The sequence below is a fragment of the Lonchura striata genome, chromosome 3, assembly GCF_046129695.1.
Source record: "Lonchura striata isolate bLonStr1 chromosome 3, bLonStr1.mat, whole genome shotgun sequence".
Classification (NCBI taxonomy): Eukaryota; Metazoa; Chordata; class Aves; order Passeriformes; family Estrildidae; genus Lonchura; species Lonchura striata.
This window is the reverse complement of record NC_134605.1, coordinates 80,181,729-80,196,256: the sequence shown is the minus strand read 5'-3', so window position 1 is coordinate 80,196,256 and position 14,528 is coordinate 80,181,729. Positions and strand designations below refer to the sequence as shown.

At 40.2% G+C, this 14,528-nt stretch overlaps 1 protein-coding gene across 1 annotated transcript in view; it reads right to left on the bottom strand.

Moving 5' to 3' along the window:
- Positions 1-14,235, bottom strand: part of ME1 (malic enzyme 1) — a 153,222-nt gene extending 138,987 nt beyond the window's left edge. The window contains exon 1 of the mRNA XM_021546100.3: positions 14,045-14,235. Coding sequence (XP_021401775.2) covers positions 14,045-14,149 — 105 coding nt within the window. The 5' untranslated portion in view covers positions 14,150-14,235. The remainder of the gene's footprint in view (positions 1-14,044) is intronic.
- Between the last annotated feature and the right edge of the window lie 293 nt (positions 14,236-14,528).

The following is a 14,528-nucleotide window of genomic DNA, read 5'->3' as shown; positions in this document are numbered from 1 at the left end:
ACAACCTTCTTTCACTAAGCATCATTCAGATAACAACCTTCACAGAAAAAAGGATCATTTCAAGAAGCACCACAATTTTTAGCAACAGAAAATAACTAATTCATTAATCTGGGACAAAGTATTGCAAAGCCTCATTGAGACAGGTCAATTGCAGTGCAATACACACTAAAATATGCAAAAAAAATCCCCAAAATTAAACTAATATGCTTTGACAAAACTTACTTTACAGATAAAATGTCAGCACTGACTACATTGGGTAAGTTAATTAATGGAAAACATTCATAAAAATACTCTCTTTGAAAGCTCCTTAGCATGGAAAACTGTAAGAGGGAGTACTTTTGTTTAGAAGGTATTATTTTAAAACCAAGATGTGCTGTTGTGATTACTTCAAATACTGCAATCCCATATGCCACATCTAACAAAACCACTGAATGGTCAATATGCATTTTCCTTTAACTACTCATTTCAAGGCAGAGCCGAAAAGCAGTAAACACAATTTAGAGAGGCTGAGGCTCTCTTCATGCTATGACTCAAAAGAAGTTTCCAGTCAAAACAGGTTCTGCTCCTGAAAACATTTTTGTGTTGGAAACAGAAATCCATCTGCCTATAATAACATATAATGTGAAGTGAAGAAAGGACAGGGCAGGTAGGAAAAATTCTTGTTTGTACCATCTTTAACCCAAGTTGCATTTCTCACAGTGTTAGCACAACACCCACAGCACCAAAATGAGATTAATGAGGATTTTACTATTATTATTAATTAGACTTGCTGAGGATAACACATTCAGGGAATGCAGAGCAGACTCACCAAAAGAGACCCACCTTTGGATCCCTACAGCTGTATGTCTAATACTGCCCTATTGCTTTGTTCTCCACGTGGCAGCTTTGCCTATGTAAAGTAGTGAAGTGTAAGTAACAGGTCAGTACAAGATAAACGGGGCTTTGATGCATATGCCACATTTCCTCATGGTAGCTGAAAGATTATTTCTTTGTATTTAAGTAAATAGATGCATGTAAGTATTTTCAGGGACAAAAAAAAAATGCTTACCATGTATACTCTGAGAGTTGCACTGCTGGCAAGTTGGAGCACAGCCAGACAAGCATTACTTTTCTGTAGCTACTTATATAATTATTTTCAGGATTAGATTCACAGATATTAATTTCTCATGTAGGCTTTAATGCCACTGCTGAAACCCACAACAGAAAAAAGGAATTCAGTTTGAATTAAGAAATTATTACAAAATAGGATAGGATTAGGATATCATTCTATATTTTGGTATGCAAATAGATTCATTTTGATAACTGTTAAGCCTTCATTGAGTTATCTTTTAAACTGAATCTTATTTTCCTGGGTGTTTATACTACAGAAGTGTGATTTCCAAGAACATCATAAGAATTCATACCTAAAGAAAATGTATGCAGCTCCTTCTAATTAGAAGACATATACAGGTATTTGTTTTAGGACATGTTAGGAAAGAACCAAAAAAATTTAAAAAGTTATCTTTGACAGTAATAGCTCCAGCATACAAGGTGGTTTTATTTAGCCTTTATACACAAAGGACAATTTCTCTAGGGAATGAGCACCTAAATTCTTAAGTTTGGGAAAACAGTGGGTGTCAGACTTGTATCACCTCTGCCTATACAGTAGCTAGCAAAATCATCAGACAGTTAAATATACCCTTAGAAAGTCAGCCCTCATTCACATCATGACATGCATTTAAGTCCTGGAGACATGAATTCTAGCTCCTTAAAGAAGTGAAGTTTCACTGAGTTAAAACTACTGAACAGCATCTAGCTGGAGATTGAAATGCCTTTTCTTGCAGGAAGCATTAACCTGAGTTTCCCCAGACTTTCAGGTGATAAATACTGAACACTTTCTCACCTCTTCTCCCTGTTCAGCTGGAATGGAGGCAACCCTCCAAATGCTGCCCAGGACTAGGAGGCTTAGAGGAGGCAGCCAAGGGTCAGCTACCACTTCATCTAATTGGAACTAATCTGCATGTGGCACAGCATGGCCTGAAGCCAGGAGCAGGTTTAGCTACACAGATGGATGAGCTCTTCCTGCCTGTTTAGATCTTCATTTTACCCCCACAGCATTCAGTATGGGCCATGATTTGCAGTCATGTCTAATGGATTTTCAAGGCTCTAGGAAACTGTATGTTCAGGAGGCTGCACATCCATTAATACCCCCTCTACTTTTAACTGCAATACAGCAGAAAGTAAAAGGACATGGATAAAATATGTCAGGACTATACAGATTCAACATGTGTCTACTTAGATATGACTTCTTTAAAGAACTATCAGCTTGCTGACTGATTACTGCAAAATCTAGAAGATTATTCCCTCCACCAAGGAAAGAAATTGTACATAGAAACTAGATTATAGCAGTATAAAGACAATGATGTAAACACTATGTAAAACAACTAATTGTACAAGACCAAGTACTTCATACTAGTTTTCATCCTGAACACTTCTCAAATGCTGTTTGCCTATTCAGATGAGAAAACTAAATTACAAACATTTAATATTCTTAGTGCATAACCTAGTTTCCAGTCCAGCACCCAATCTACAATATTTTGTCTCTCTTGATAAAGCAAAGCTCAGTAATTTGGGGGGGGGGGGGGGGTAGGGAATGTGTGTTCTCATATGCATTACATAGTTCTGAAGTTAGACAAAATAAGCTTTTAAAGATTTGTCAAGTGTACCTCAAAGCAAACTGGAAAGGGGGAGTGTCAGCCACACCCCCTGTTTAAATTGCTGGTGGTACACTATGACAACTACATGATGCTTTCCTATATTCATCTATTCTTCTTACCTGTTTTTTAACCACTACCCCTAACTAAAGAATAGTTAGAGGACTTGGTAACTATAAAAACAAAAGAAAGTTACTTTTTGCCATAAACGAGACAAAGTTTAGGAAGTTTAGGAAATAATGTCAGTTTGAAGGATGTGTCTTTATCTTATAGACATGTTTCTTTTTGCAGTAATTACACTTCAAAAGAAAGCACTCACTTTTTATTTCCTACTTGGAGTTTATCCCTGTACACCAAGAAGCACAAGAGCTCAGTACCACAAACAGCCTGGCAGGAGCTAAGAGGTTCCAGTTTCACACAGACTCCTGACCTGGAACACTTTTGCTCTTACAGCAAACACAATGCGAGTGGCTACAAGAAAGAGCCGCACTGGTTATGTTTCCCCAGGTAAGATGCAAAGTGAGATGCTCTACTTTTTCTGATCATAGATAAAGTGTTCCTTTCAAGCAGCTGCTGAGGATGAGAGCTGCAAGCCCTCTTTGCACTGCAGTGCACAGTAAGACATCTTTTCTAATACCTCTTTACTCACCCAAATTTATTTATCCCCAGCTACAATAGATCTTTTTTGTTCAACCACTGCGTTATGCAAAATGTAACTATTTGCATGTTCTATAAGAATTAAAAAACATAACTCAGAATTAGCAAGCTATTTTCTTACCTGACACTTGACTGACCTAAAAAAACAGGCAGACACCAAATCTTCTATTACGTGAACAAGAGTAATGCTTTATCCAGACTTTGTTTACAGAAAGCTATGCAATTGGTAAACCTTAGCCTCAGAGAATCTATCATGAACTCTTGTCTTAACAAAAAGCAACAACACAAAACCAGATAAACCATGCTGATTTTATGCTCTCCGAAGATTATAGTAAGTCGTAAGTTCGCATCACTGAATTTCAAAACACTCCTGGGATAGAGGCAACTTGAAACATACTGAGATGATGTCTTGGAATTGAAAGGACAACTGACGCACATGAGCTCCAGCCAAAAGCGAGGAAAGAATTTCAGAGAAACCTTTGGAATGAACATGCCAAGCAGTCACCTAAAACATATGATCTGAGGAAGACTGAAAAGACTGGACAGAGATAAGAAAAAAACTGCTGCAAGATCTCACTCCTGCAGAAGGTCCAAGAGCCTGAATCGCAATCCCCTAAAGAAGGCTCTTCATTCTTCCCCAGCCCTTCCTCCTAGGACATAACATTTAAAACTGGCTTACACCTGGGCTAAACCAAAGCTATGCACCTAAGTACCTTAGGAAATTACTCCAGTAACTGCTACAGCACAAAATCAAACTTTGAAATTAATTTTCTCCTTTTTTTCAATTTTTCTGTAAATAGCAGCAGCAACATTTACCTTTCTATAGTACAGATTCAAATCAAATCAAACCAACATTAAGGGCTTTGGCAAAGTCAGCTATTCATCTTACTTGGACAATACTATATTCTTCTAGTCTGACTTTTACTGGTAACTATTGAACTCTTTTTACTGTTTAGGTAAAGAGGCATTACTGTTTCTTTTGTAAATACATCCCACACACATAAATCTGCTTTGTAAAGTCATGTATCTGGAGGATGAAATCCAGTAAGTCAGATAGACATCAGTACCATAAGTGTTACAGCATCTTTCATAATCACCACTATGCACTCCCTTCCAGGACCAATTTAAGGCAAAGATTTTTTTTTTTTCTTGGTCATTAAAAAGCCAGAATTTTTTTTGCCATTTTGGAAAGAGGAATTATGTATTTCAAAATAATTCTTGTTCTTCTCATGCAGAGCAGTACTATCTGAACTCCATGCCAAAAGAAAACTTTAAAGGGTATCATACACAAGGGACAAGAGGAAGAAAACTAAACTGTGATATCCAATCTGAATTGGATAGGAAATTATTTCATACCTCACAGCACCTACTCTGTTCCAATAAAGATAAATACAATTCATTAATAAAACAGATTAATCTAAAATACTAACAGAAGACTCAAGACTGCATCTATTTAAGCAAAGTTACATTGAACCAAAGGTGTTTTCAAATTTTCAAATCACTTCTAATGATAAGAGGGACAAGAAGAAGCAGAACAGTGATTTAGTTTTAATATTAGACTTTGTTTTTTGAGGGGTAAAAATTTTTCTAAGCCAGAAATGGGTAACAGCTGCTACTCAAACAAAGTAGGTAAAACCTAAGCATAAACAAGCATGATAAAATTCGTGATTACTCTATGTCTCACTTATATCTTAGGACTGACTAATGCGCTTTCTGAACTCCCACACCAGAAAACTACATCTTGACGTATTTCCACATCTTTGGCTGAAAGCCAGAAGTCTTCAGATCATAAGAGCTTTCTTTCCTTCAGTTCTATGTTATGTGTTATGTATATAAAAAGCACTTCCTCTGCTTCCTCTATATTGTAAACAAATCCAGGTCCTGCTCAGAGTATTATGTTTCACACAGGAATAGCCACTAACAGTATCCAAGTAAATTACAAACACTGATTTGAACAGAAAGTACACAGTGCTCTGCAAGGAGCCAGAGTGCCCCGTGACCTCCTTCTTCTAAGGCAGGACTTTTGCTTCCAGAATTAGGCAACAAATTACATTAGCAAAGCTTAAGACCAAAACATGTTTCCTTTTGCATGCAATGCAGGGGTTATTTTTCATTAACTCCTAAAATAAACTATGCCAAGGAATATGCACAAGTAATTCTCAGACAAAATTAGAGACATGTTTTTAACAGAAACAAACGTAGCTTTCTCCATAGCATTTTTAATCACTGAAATTACCCAAAGATTTGGATTGTTAAAGTCACCTTAATTAAACATAAAATGAGATACTGTAATATTCATCACTTTAAACTAATTAGCCAGACTAGCCAAAACCACTTAGCTTGCAAACTATGAATATTTCAACATTTCTTTCTACACTGGCTGCTAGGAAACAAGCAATCTGTGAAGGTTAAAGGAGCTCAAACTCTCCAGATGACAATGGGTTGGTTTTTTGGGTATTTTTAAGGATTAGTGCACCAGGATTAATGCATTATCAATTTCATGACAGTTTTGCAGCAGCTTCCTCTCTTCAATCCTTCTATCATTCATTTTCTATCTGCTTACACTATTAAAACTGAAGATCAGGTTCTTAGGTCTTTCCCTAATACCTCCTATACAAATTTATCATAATGCCATGAGCTTATTTGTGAGAATGGTCCAATCCTTAGCTTTCCTGTGGCTAGGAGATCCTGTCAGTTCCAGCTCCTGGAGCTACCTGTAATGTGCCACACTGACAGTCATTTGAGACAACCTTAAAATTCCTACTATCATGCTGCATGTCACAAAATCAAGAAAATTAGTCATAACGATAACCTAACACATAATTACACAACAATTTTATTATTTCTCTGGAAGCATGTAATTTTGTTCTAGAAAAAAAAAAAAATCTAAAATGTAAATTCATGGAGATTCAGTATCAGTATGCCTGACAGCAATCATTTACCTCTCAACCAAAGGTATAAATTTGTTACTGAGGGGAGAAAGGTTAAGGCAGAGTGACTGAAATAGCAGCTCAATCCATGCAGGCTGCATAGGGTGAATAGTAATAAAAATTATTAATTTTATTTTGACAATTTCTTAAAGCACCCATTAGATGGCCTCCCCTATCATCCTTGACTTCATCCAAGACTTTGATTTTTTTTTTTTAAGATGAACAGATATAGAACACAATCCACAGAGAGTTTGCACAGTTGCAATTTCAAACCCACAAGGCACTTCATAGCTTTTGAGAATACAACACCAAAAATAAATAACACTTCTTAAATATATCAGTTGGGCAAGGTAGATTTCTCATAACTGCAAGCCTTTCTAAAAAGCAGTGCTGGTGACTGTGTATGATACTCTTCTCCCTCAGTGGTACCTCAAAACATTCTAGCATCAACCCAAATTCATCCTCTGCCTCTCAGTAGAAACCATCAGCATCTTAATTTAAATATTTGAATTCCTACATCAGGTGAAACACTTGGAAGCACCAAAGCCCTTCCCCAGTCTCTTGCAATGTAAAGCATAGCCTTGCTACTTTTACCTGTCCATGGGGAGATTTGTTCCAAGTCCCACCTATCCTAGTTTGTAGGTACATGGTTTCTGTGTCATGTTTGTCTGCAGTTTCCTGTACAAAATTTTGGTTACCATGTATTACAAACTGGTAATCCACATTCTATTGCTTTTTTCCTATACCAGATTTAGCTGCTTGGTTTTATGTTAAACAAGACAATAGAGATAATTTCTGTAAAACTATTCCCCGTCACAAGCCAGGCCTGGTCATTATGTCCGTGACTGACATGAACATTCAAACAAAGCTTAACTAATGGCCTACTAGTGACAAACTTTATTATGGTATAACCAATCTCATTAGACAGGCACACAAATCAATAGTGCTATTTCTGTTCTTTTCTGCCCTTTCCATGCTAGCCTTCCAGCCATGATGGGCAACAGAGCACACAGGCAACCTCCATACATTTGCTCCATCCAGGGGAGCACAAATGACACCTTACAAGAGCCCTTCAGATTTGCAGGGAGGACAAATCACTTGCTGCTGCAGATGAAATCCCAGGATCACATCCTTCACTAAATAATCCTTTTGAAGCTTCTTCAAAACAGCAGTTCCATTAAAAATTCTCAACTATAAAATGGGAAAAACTTAATGAAGGACCTAATTGAAGGGAATTAATACTCTCTTTCAGACCTCCAGATCCTGAAGGCAAAGGCAACAGAAGCCAGAACCACCTGAACGGGCAAGGAAGGAAAGCATGACAAAGCAAAGATGGCACATTTTAACCTCTGGGCATTGGTTAATAAGAAACATTCTGTCACAAGCAGTTCTCTTCCTCCTCCCCTCCACAAGGCAAGCAGGGCTGAGGGAGAGAATCTTGTGCCTCCTATGGCCGCAACTTCTGTTTTTTACAGCAACAGCTTGATAGAAGACACTGATTGAGGAGAACTGGATATATAAAGTGCAGAATGCAAAGTAAGAACCTCTGTATTCAAAGATACTTCCTGCAGTTTATTTTACCTAGACAGAAATAAAATTTCTCAGTGAACTCTACTCCTATTTATTGTCAGCATCCGTAAGTAGGATTAAAAAACAAAACTCAAGTACTCTGGCTACCATCTCTATAAAACCGACTGTCAAAAGATACATTTAACCCAATTTAAATACAGAGATCCTGCTTACAAGATGCTCTGTGCCAGGAATAATGTTTCTATTCAAATAACATTTATAACCAATGGCCATAAGATTTCTCAATCAAAAGTAAAAAAAGGTCAATTTTATATTCAACTACTAAAGTTCACATGAAAATTATACAACCAAAAATTGTTTTTAATGCCTGAAGTAGATTTGCAGCAAAACAGTTCTAGGTTTCAGCTTCCTGTCACAACTTACACCACTATTCAGTTGCTATTAATGCTTTTTAGCTTACTGCATAACTTCTTCTCCTTCATTTTATTTGCTTTTAATTCAAGTCACAGAACTTTGTTCCCAACTTGCTGTCTCAGCACTCTGTTTCATAACTGCAAGCAAAGAACTGGAGGCCAACAGGAAGAAAAGAACATAACACCAACCACAGCAACTTACCTACTAGGTCAGGAGAAAGGATTGAAGGCTATGAACACTGTAAACTGTATACATTTAATAGAAGACAGTGACAAAATAAACACTGATTTAAACACTTTATGCTTTTTCCAAGACTTTCTCCTTATTAATAGTATGCAGGACAACCTGCCTTAAAATAAGAAATGGGGAAAAAAAGCACAGAATTTATTTTTACAGCCCCTCCACTCATACTGAAAATAAAAGCACTCAAACAAAAGCATCCTGCATGACTACTCCTCCCTCACACCTCAACAAGACTCTTACAGAAAGGAGGAATACACTACCAGTGTGACACCCAGCCCTATAGTACACACCAGTGAGCCACTATCAAGCTCACACCCTTGCCCAAAACCCAAGCAAACAAGGTAGCTGCATTCTGCCAGCCTGCAACTTATGATCTTGATTGTTAAAGAGCAAATAGTTCTTGTATGAGCCAACCTCACCCTTGAAGAGCCTCCTGTTTTAAGCTGCCGTTCAGAACAACTAGTGTCAAAGATCCCAGTAAGAGATCAAAAATGTAATGCTTGTCAAACACATGGGCAAAACTGATAGAAGTTCATTGTAAACTGTTTCAGAGACCAGATTCATTCCCTTTTTGTGCTAGCACAACCACTATACCACATACTCTTGTCAAAGACCTGAAAAATCATGTGGTTATCCCTATCAAGATGAGAATTGCTCTGCTATGTGACCTGGAAGGGATAAGAACCAAGAACTGTTACTTTTAAAAATTTCAAAGTCTTAAAAGAAAGCAGAACACAGTAAGAGTGATCAGCTATGATACTAAAAAGAATTCCTCAAATTATACCTTTACTTTCACATGGAACCAACAGTCTTCTCACCGAAAACTCTCATACCTACTACCACTTAAAATTAAATAATCCCTTGCAATATAAAATAACTTCCAGAAAATCTATCTTACAAATTAATTATTAATTATAGATAACTCTAATATGCAATTTAAATAAGTGTTTTTCTCCTCCATCCCCAGTGTCATCAGCTTTCTTCCAGAATAGCTATCTACAGGTAAGGCAACAGCAGCATTCTTTGCGCATTGGCCACTCCAGAAGACCCACCCAAAGCATACACAAGTTTAAGATGTGAAAATACAAACACTATGTGTAGAAGGAAAAACAGTCTTCTATTGCTTGTTTTTGATAAAGGAATAGATTTATTTAAAGGAAGTTCTTACGTGCTTCTTCTATTTTACCCATCAGACAGAGAAAATCTCCCTGGAATACTTCTGATTTTTTTACTGAGGTTTGGTTTTTCTGAGACCTGTTGCAGGGTTGCCCACTAGTGTCAAAGTCATAAGACCCTTTTTATATGTCACCTAAAAAAACAAATTTTCTTTTAGAGAAGCAACTAGTTGTGCACAGAACAAAATCTGTTTGTATTCCACAAGCATTCTTATCCCACTGTCTAAAACGCAGAGCAAAATAGGAAGTCCATGAGTCTCTCTAAGAAGTTTGCAATTGATTTTTAGTAAATTAGTACACCTCACATGTGTAAACTGATAGGAGAGACATATGTTCATAACTTAATGACCCTCTAACTACTTGCTCATTCCCTCAGCCTGGAATTGATTATTCACCAGACACACCTTCACTCTTCTCCCTCTCCTGAGGGTTCCAGTTGAGCCACTGTTACAAATAAGACACTGGGATGAATGGACCTTTGCTCTATTCCAGTAAATCCCATAGTAAGTCAATGCACTGACAATCAACTCCAGCCAACAACTAATGTCACTAAGTGAGAACCTGCTAAAGTTCAGGGGCATCACATCTGGGATAAAATAAAAGGGTAAAATACCAATGCAGTTGCAGGTGGGATGGACACTGACTGCTCTCAGATATTGAGCAGCCCTATCAGACAGTCTGTTCTGTAATTCTACAGCACTTTAGTGCAACTTGAATAAAGAGAAAGTAAAAGGAGAAAGAAAACAGTTTACAAGCACATTATACTCAGCAATGACAACAGTGGTCACTCAGTAGATAAATTAGACATCTGGAGAGGAGAAAGAGCCCTCCAGCACTTAGATTTAATAGAGTCACTTATTTACTGCTCACTGAATCGCTCTGCAAGAACATAAAAGCAGTCTGGAAACAAAGCATTTCTCCAATGGCAAAGTTTCTCAGTCGGGGAAGAGTTTACATTTGGCAACTAATAGAGGCTATTGGGGAAGTTTTGTTTCGAAATGCGTGTTTTTCTATCTTTGCACCAAGATTCTGAAAATAACCAGCTTATGGGAAAATGTGATTTGCTTAAATATTAAAAGGTAAAAAATTAAAGATGAAACTGTAGTGTTAAACTGTTTGTGTGCCTTGAAATTATAAACTTGTCCACTTGAATAAAGCATAAATGAGATTTACAGTAGGGAAAGAGCAAATTACTTCCACACTTCTGCAGCTCATCAGCTTAAAGAGCATACAACTCCCAGCCAAATCTATTTCAGTGAAAAGAAGTGAAACTGTGTTTGTTTTCCTTGCAATTGCTATTTACAATGTGTTTTGTTTGCCTGAGGGAAAAAGACAATTACTAGAACGGTTCTAAATACGCTTCTAAACACTAACAGCCTAAAATTTCAGACAATAAACTGAATTACAATTATTGCCTATAGACCTGGACACACATCCTCAAGTAATTAAATTCAGTCTGTTACAATCCACTGTTTGTCATGATTTTTGATGTATCACTGCTGCTGAGATGGCACAAACCATTCGGGGACCTAAAATGCTTTACAGGGGCTGGGGAGGGAGGGGAAACAAATCACAAAACCACCAAACATTTTTTATTGAACTTTTTCCTGCTGAAGGTTGGACATGTTTGTGAATTACTAGCATAGTCAAACATAAAGGATTTAAGAATGACATTGCCTAGGGAGTCTATTTCGCCATCCAATTAGAAGTAGAGGCCAAGCAGAAGAAATTTGGGTGTTTACCCTGGCATTCACACATCCTTTTCTCTCAAAAGCCAGGAAGGGTAAGTATAAAACGCAATGGACAAGCGTGCAGAAATCCAGTTTTATTGTTGAATGAGTGGGGCACTTGAATGGAGCACCTAAATAGAAATAGGGTTTTGGGACTGGGTTTTCTGTTTTGACTAGGGATTTTTCTTTTTAAACCTAGCACTTATTTCTTCTTACATCTGTTTTAAAAGATGTTCAAGTATTAATAGTTCCATGTAAAATTTTCAATTTGTCTGAGAAAAGGAATGAGGACACAGGCCCCAAGCTTCCACATATTGAAGCACAATTCAGTTTTACCTGTTTGCCAGGGTATCTGTCTTAAGAGACCCTGAAAACATAATTTGCCTTCCTTTTCTACAAGTCACTGGTAGAGACCACTATGTAGTACTTACAGTCTACTTTTGCCACTTAAGTGCAAATAGACCTCTTAAAACTGGCACCATATCTAAAAGAAAGCACCAATCCTAAGAAATTGCAACTCCTTGACAAGGCCAAGATAGCAGAAAGTTCTGGCATCTTGCAGGACTGCAAGAAATCCCTGTACCTTAGAATCACTAAAGGAGATATTTTATCTACTTTAAATTGAATTCTCAGCAACCTGATGCTTTTTTTAACGGCCTTGACAATAGAAAGTGAACTGGGACTAGCAGCTTCCATGTGTGCAGGCAGGCCACAAGCTATCAAACTGGCAACCATGTGGGCAGTCCTCAACATATTGAAGTTTAGTGCATCTATACAGAATCAAATATACACATATTAGGGTGTGGGTGTATATACATATATTGGGGTGTAGTACATCTACACCCACAAAAAAAAATCACCTGTCTCAGTCAGAAAACAGGATTACCTATCCTTTTACAGACCAAGACCAGACTTTTATCACAGGCACAAACACTAGATTTTTCAGCTGAGCATTTCTAACATCAAATTTTGTTCACTGGGTAAATGCAGCCGGTAATAAACAACTATTTTTTCCTGCTTCTCTGCTTTACAGTACACATGTGATATACCACAGCTGTGAGAGTATGAAAGAATAAAGCCTAACCTAAGAAAAGCATGGTGCTAACCCACCAAAGTTGTCAGTCTGATCTTCACACAGGCCATTCAGTTAAGAACTGGACTTGATAATCCTTGTGGACCTCTTTGAACTCAGAATATTGTGTAACTCTTGTCTTCTGTAAATTAAGATCAAGCAAAACCCTTCCTCTTTAGCACCTAATCTGTGATGACCCATCCTTACTGCATGCTGTTTAGAGGCAAGATGTAAGGTGTGTGAGCATTGCAATGAGTCTGCCTCTGACTGCCCTTCAGTCAATGCATTTTAGAACAGGCCCCCTTTTATTTCTTTAAACAAGGTGAGTTTTCTGTTGGGTTGGCCTTCCTGGTTATGCTGAATCAGACTTTTTCCATTAATAATACAGCTGCTTAAACGCAAACCCAAGCAAAACAGCCTCTCCTTGGTTTCTTCTTGGGAGTTTTATATTTTGGTAAATTTTGCTTTAACCTGACCTCAGGAGACCTTCTCAGGCCTACACAGACTTAAGACACTCTGTAAGGAAACTATGTAGTCAAGCACCAAGACTAATAAAAGCACTATTCATCTAACTTACACATGGAGCTTTTACTGATGAGTCAACCTGTCTAGTCAAATTAAAGACACAGTTTTTGTCAATTTATCCAACTCGGCAATAAGCAGAATGACCGTATATACATCCTAATGCAGACGTACAAGTCAGAGCGCCACTCCAGTTAATGTGCAAGGTGAAATTCGGAGGTAAGGGTGTGACCAAGGCTTCATGTGCTAAATGTGGTTTATTATCTACCTTTAACCAATTTTCATTTTGGCAGTAAATTCGGGGCTTGTCATGCCAATTTAATTATTCTATTATATGAACTTTGCATATTTTTCAAGGCAGTTGTGCAAGCACTTCTCTATTCAGTTTTATGTTTCCCAAATTAGTTTTACTCATTTAAAAAGTTTGATCAAGCTGAATTACTGTTCTTAAGCAAACTGGAAATGCATCAAAAGGGTTTTGCTGTGCTGTGGCATCTCTTAGAAAAGCTGCCTGCATTCGCTGATGCAGAGCGAGGAGAACCTGCAGTTGCATATTAGAGCTCCAAGAGGAACAGCTGTGATAAACACCCTGCCAGGGGACAAAACGCAGGACAGCACCAACAGCCACTTTTGCCCGCAGGAAACGAGGTGGAGTATCCGTGGAAAAGAGGATTGGAAAAGAAAGAGGGCACCGGGAAGCACGGCAGCAGGAACTCGCATCAGAGCGGCGTAACTTTCAGCAGCATCCTCCTGCCCGTGCTGCTGCTGCCGCAGCTCCTGTCCCCTGGGGGCTGCCGGGGGATGGCTCCGCGGCCCGGGCCCGCTGGGCGGCGGCGGGCAGGGCACCGGCCGCCCCCCGCCGCCCGAAGGAAGAGGAAGCGGCGCCGGGCCCGCAGGAAGTGCGGCTGCCCCGCGCCCGCCGCCCCCGGCCCGGCGGCAGCTGCGCCGTGACAGGTGGCGGCGGCCGGAGCCGGCCCCGGCCCGCGGCAGCGCCCGGCAGCACCGATCGCCGCCCGCGGCGACGGAGAGCGCGGCCGCCCTCCTCGCCCAGCGGCGCACCTGCCCTGCCCGCCCCTACCTTGTTGAGGTGGGGGTCGCGGAGCACCTCGTAGCCCCTCTTCATGGTGAGCTGCAGGGGCCGGGCGGCGTCCCGCTTCACCTCGTCTCCCTTCCGTGCTTGCATGGTGCGGCGCGGCGGGGCTGACTGCAGTCAGGTCGCTGCGGGAGCGGAGGCAAAGTGGCGGCGGCTCCTCCTGCTGAGGTGACCGCCCGGCGGGGTGGGATGATCCTGCCGGGAGGGCGGGAGGCAGAGAGGGAGGGGGCAGAGCCGTGGCGAGGCGCCGCCGCCGCGGGCGGGGGTCACCGGCGAGCCGCTGAGTCACCGGCGGCTCCGCGCGCAGCCGGCGGCCGCCCGGTGCGCAGGGCAGCGGGCGCGGAGCCGCAGCGGGCGCGGAGCCGCAGCGGGCGCGGAGCCGCAGCGGGCGCGGAGCCGCAGCGGGCGCGGAGCCGCAGCGGGCGCGGAGCCGCAGCGGGCGCGGAGCCGCAGCGGGCGCGGAGCCGCA